This window comes from Chrysemys picta, chromosome 1 (assembly GCF_011386835.1).
Source record: "Chrysemys picta bellii isolate R12L10 chromosome 1, ASM1138683v2, whole genome shotgun sequence".
NCBI lineage: Eukaryota > Metazoa > Chordata > Testudines > Emydidae > Chrysemys > Chrysemys picta.
In genome coordinates, this window is record NC_088791.1 from 259,751,228 (window position 1) to 259,756,285 (window position 5,058).

Below are 5,058 nucleotides of genomic sequence, written 5' to 3' on the forward strand. Positions count from 1 at the left end.
GAGAGAGGAGAGAAAATATCTCATATCTTTACTTCAGCGGTAGAGCTTCTGAAAATGTCTTAGTAGCATAAAAACGATAGGATTATAGTTTTTCATAATAGATGATGATCCATTATGATCATGGATGATCATAGCCCGCTCTGTCTATAGACCCGGCTGATTAACCATAGCTGAAGTTTGTGTTCCTCCGCCCATTGGCCGACTTTTGAAAGAAAGTGCTTACAAAGAGAGCCCCTCAAACACATCGTTTCACCAACACAAGCGCATACTTGATGTGAAACGAACTTTTCACAGAGCTACTTTTACTGTGGCAACAAAAGAAATCTCCCCCATACATTTCCCCAAATGCCTTCCTCCAGTGATTACTGAAACAGAGCATGGGAATGACCAGAGGTGTTCTCTTGCGCGCTGAGTGAAGGGATTGTGGCTGCCATCCCAAGATCCAGCCTTGACTTTAGCGCTTACAGCCGAGATCTGTCGGTATACACCTCGGCCTGATGTTAACGTGTGAAAGAGTTAATGGTGTATTGGAGTTCGTACTTCCACATACCACAAAGGTAAGTCAAAACCAATCTGCCGAAGTACAAACAAGGCGAGCGAGTTCACCCTGACTGACAGGCCAACTTGTTAGCAACACATTCAGACAGATCGGGTTGGGGTGAGTGCGAAGTAGCATATCAAGAAGTAAAGAAAATATGCAAATCGAAGAGCTCACGTCGCTGCCAAAAGCACGGGTTGTGGGTTTTTTCAACGGGGAGAGAATTCTTTGTTTCATTGGGCAAAAGTAAACAAAACCTTGACAACGAACAATATTTAAATACGTAATCTTGGGATCAGTGCGATTTAGACCCGTTTTCTTTGTATAGCCGTAATGTTGACGCTGCTCTAGGTACTGAGTGCAATCGGTAAGCTTAATTATCTCCAGCCTAGTATATAAAGAGAAAACTAGCAGTATGCTTTTAACAAGGTTTTGAAAACAACAAGCAGCACAAACGTATAAGCGAGCGGTGCCTGTTGTCGACTTAAAATGGGCTGTTTAAAACAACTGGCCACCGGACAGCAAGTTGCTCGGGTGATCCTAAATTGGAGTCAGTCTCCTTCCTGGGACATTTCCTCTGTGGCAAAGGTAGTCTGGGGAAGGCAGTATCTCCAGGATCATCAGCCAAGGAGAAAGGGGGACTGTCCGGCCGTGTAACTCAATAAGTGGGGGAGGGAGGAGGGGGATCATGAACAATTTATCGGAATAAACTCTCTCCGCCTAGTGAGAAGCAGCCGATTTGCGGGTGCCGGACGTGGCGGCTCTTCGGAGTTGGGTAATACTCCGAGGTTATGTTTCGACACCAACTTAGCTGGCGAGCGCTGCGCAGACTCCGCTTCTGCCCGGCAGGGCAGGCTCTGGTGTCTCCACCCCCCTAACCTGCAGTGAAGTGAAAGGGAGGGGAATGCTGTTTAATCAATGGCTGGGGGTGGGAGCCGGCGCTCCCGCTGTCCCTCCCTCTCACTAGCCCCGCCGGGCCCCACGTTCCCCTGCACACAGATACACACACACACACTGTACATGCAACACATAGCCAGCCCACATGCACACGCAGAGAGAGCTTTACCTGCCTGTCTCTGGCTCCCGCTGCAGAGGGGCAAAAAGCGGGAGCGACTGAGACTGCTGCAAGCTACACAAGGGACTTTATAACCGGCTCCACTTCTGCCTGGCTGAGATCGCCAAGCATTTTAATTACAAACCCCCTCGCCCTATCTTCCCTCCCCTGCCCGCCCCCAAGTCACTCTCTGGCTAGGCAAGCCCAGAGAGCCCCGAACAGAGGAGGAGCCAGGCAGCGGGCGAGCGAGCCGGAGTGGAGCTGCCCGGGAGCCCGCATGAAACTTGGCGAAGTTAGTTGGAAGCTCTGGGAGCCGCCGCCGAGCTCCAAGTTGGAACCTGATCCCGGGACTGGGCGCTGAGCGGGGCCGCTGGTTCCTGCCCTGCACGGCTCGCGTGCGCGCTAGGGGCCGCAGCAGGAGGCGTCGCGGAGCCCAGACCAGAGTGGGGGACAATCCTCCGCTCCCCCCCTCCCCCCAGCAGGCGAAGGAGAAGAAGCGAGTATGTCCGAGGAGAAAGCGGCTCGCAACGGCTCGCCGGGGGCAGTTATCTGGCTGTGAGCGGAAGGGACCCGGCTAATCGCCAGCCTCGCGCTAAAGCGGCCCGGGGAGGAAAGCGGACAGCTCCCGCTGCCCCTGCCACACGCCCTGCGTCCGGAGAGCGCCGGCCCGCGGTTTGTTTGCAGGCTCGCCATGGGTAGGACTCTGTGATCATTGCTTGGATCGCGGCTCGCCTTGCACGGAAGGAAGCCGCCGTGTCTCCCCTGCTCCCCCCGGCCGCTGTCAAATGACAAGTCCCCGAGAAGAGTTGAGCTAGTGGAAGGGGAAGGGGGGGATGTTTGCACTTTTCCGTTGTTCCCTTTGAACTCTGGGGGCACCAGCATCCAACCCGAGCGGCATTTGGAGAGAGTTTCAAAATCCTGCTTGAGAAAAGAAAGAAACTTCCCGGCGGAAAGAAGAGACCCGAGCCCGGGACAGTCTCCTGGCTGGGGGCCAGCTCTGGACGGAGAGGAAAGCGGTGCACAGGGGACCTGCCGTTTGGGACATCGGCTTTCAGGGTGCGGAGAGGAGCCCGAGGTTGGGGCCATCTGGAGCCCAGCAGTCCCCAGGTGCGGGACTTTTCCTCCCGGGAGGCCCAGAGGGAGGAGCGGCCCGAAGTTGGTGCTGCAGTTCCCGGACTCGTTCTGCTGCGGAGCAAAGATTGATTTTCTGCGGGCTGCGAGCGGCGGGGGAGAGGTGACCGGGGCAGGCGGCCGCCAGCGCGGGGTGGGCTGCAGCCTGCAGCAGCTGCAGGGCTTGCCGGGGGCCAGCATGTCCAAGCCGGTGGATCATGTCAAGAGGCCCATGAACGCCTTCATGGTGTGGTCCCGGGCGCAGCGCCGGAAGATGGCCCAGGAGAACCCCAAGATGCACAACTCGGAGATCAGCAAGCGCCTGGGGGCCGAGTGGAAGCTGCTCACCGAGGCGGAGAAGCGGCCCTTCATCGACGAGGCCAAGCGGCTGCGGGCCATGCACATGAAGGAGCATCCCGACTACAAGTACCGGCCCCGCCGGAAGCCCAAGACCCTGCTCAAGAAGGACAAGTTCGCCTTCCCGGTGCCCTACGGCCTGGCGGATCCCGACCACCCGCACGGGCTGAAGGCGGCCGGGCTGCACGGCGGGGCCGGCGGGGGCCTGGTACACGACTCCCTGCTGGCTAACCCGGAGAAAGCGGCCGCCGCCGCCGCAGCAGCAGCCGCCCGGGTCTTCTTCCCCCAGTCGGCGGCCGCCGCCGCCGCCGCAGCTGCCGCCGCGGCCGCCAGCAGCCCCTACTCGCTGCTGGACCTGGGCTCCAAAATGGCAGAGCTCTCGTCGTCCTCCTCCGCCTCGGCGCTGCCCTACGCCTCCTCCCTGGCCTACCCAGGCTCCGCGGGAGCCGGCGCCTTCCACGGGGCCGCCGCCGCAGCTGCCGCTGCCGCTGCCGCCGCCGGGGGGCACACTCACTCGCACCCGTCCCCGGGCAACCCGGGCTACATGATCCCCTGCAACTGCAGCGCCTGGCCCAGCCCGGGCCTCCAGCCGCCCCTCGCCTACATCCTGCTGCCCGGCATGGGCAAGCCCCAGCTGGACCCGTACCCGGCAGCCTACGCGGCGGCGCTATGACATCCGCGCCGTACGGACAGAGCCGAGCGGCGGACTCCCAGCCTCGGCTCCTGGGAGAGCCGCCTGGGGACAGGTGCAGAGGGATGGGCGCCAGCAGCTGCGGACTCGCCGACGGGGAAGGTGCAAGGGCGGGACGGGGGCGAGTGTCTGTGTACACGGGAGCGTTTCTGCCCTGCGCTCCTGCTGCAAACTTCTCGCTGCTCCAGCAGCAGGTGGTGCCTGGCTGGCCCTCCTCGGACCTGTTGCGTGTTGCCCACAGACACCATTGAGAAGAAACTCCCTAGCTAGAGGTGGCTACCCCATCTGCCCCCCCCCCTTTTTTTTTTAGAATTGGTGTATGTTGCATGCAGCCTTTGCAGATACCTGAGCTGAAAGGGCTTGTTCTCTCACTGATTTCTCCCTAAGTGCATCTTCCTTTGCCTGGCCTGTCTCCCCTCCCGCCCCCCAAATCTGTGCTATTTGAACTTATCCAAAACGTCCTCACCGCAACACCACCACCACCCCCAAAAAGGGAGCAAATTGTTGCCAGAATGGAGGGACAAATCTGGCGTTTGGATCTGAAATGTTTCCTTTGTTTTATATCAAGTCCTATGCGAAGGGGAGCAGGAAACACAAAAAGAAATAGACTGTAAAGTGAAATACTGTCCCTCTGATCTCCCCAGCCCCCCGCTCCCCTTAACATATCCCACACGACTTCCTGAAGTCCTCTTCTATGGGACACTCATACAAATTTCATTCTTAATTTACAGCCTGTGTCTCTTATTTTTCCCGATCCTTAGGTCTCACCTTAAGACTGTAAATTTGTAAATTTCTGTGGAAACGTTAGGTCTTTGGTTGAAAATACGTTGCTTCCTTTGCCCACATTTGAGTCAGTTTTAGACTCAAAAAAAAAAAAAATGAACGCCTTTCAGAATAAATACAAATATTGCGTCACCGTTTAAGGATCGCAATTTTATCTAAGGTTAAATCAGACTTTTTGTCTGAGTGATAATTATATATTTATTATTTAGCTTAACTGAAACAGAGGTTGTTTTGACAGCAGAAGAATATTCTCATGTTCAAAGAACCGTTCCCTATCAAACATGAAGTGTTTAAATGTGTTTTTGAGTACCCTTCCTACCTGCTTAGGTTATTTTTAGAGCAACTGCAATTCAATTGCAAATAATGATTTAAAAACAAAAAATAAATTTTAGAGAAAAACCTTCATCAGTTAGAGGTTTTTTTTGTTGTTGTTTGTTTTCGTTTTTTACTTTTGTAATGTGTATATTTTGACTAATGTTTGTGAATGAAGCTGGCTAACATGTATTTAGTTTCGTTTTGGCTCTA

General features: G+C 55.4%; 1 protein-coding gene and 1 long non-coding RNA gene across 2 annotated transcripts in view; both read left to right on the forward strand.

The window, feature by feature from the left end:
• The first annotated feature begins 234 nt into the window (after positions 1-234).
• LOC135980827 (uncharacterized) overlaps positions 235-5,058 on the forward strand; it is a 34,454-nt gene continuing 29,630 nt past the window's right edge. The window contains exon 1 of the long non-coding RNA XR_010597730.1: positions 235-557. This is a non-coding gene — a long non-coding RNA (uncharacterized LOC135980827). The remainder of the gene's footprint in view (positions 558-5,058) is intronic.
• The window catches only part of SOX21 (SRY-box transcription factor 21), a 3,787-nt gene continuing 176 nt past the window's right edge, over positions 1,448-5,058 (forward strand). Inside the window, exon 1 of the mRNA XM_005305005.5 lies at positions 1,448-5,058. This exon is cut by the window's right edge and continues 176 nt beyond it. Within this exon, the coding sequence (XP_005305062.1) occupies positions 2,902-3,732 (831 nt within the window). The 5' untranslated portion in view covers positions 1,448-2,901 and the 3' untranslated portion in view covers positions 3,733-5,058.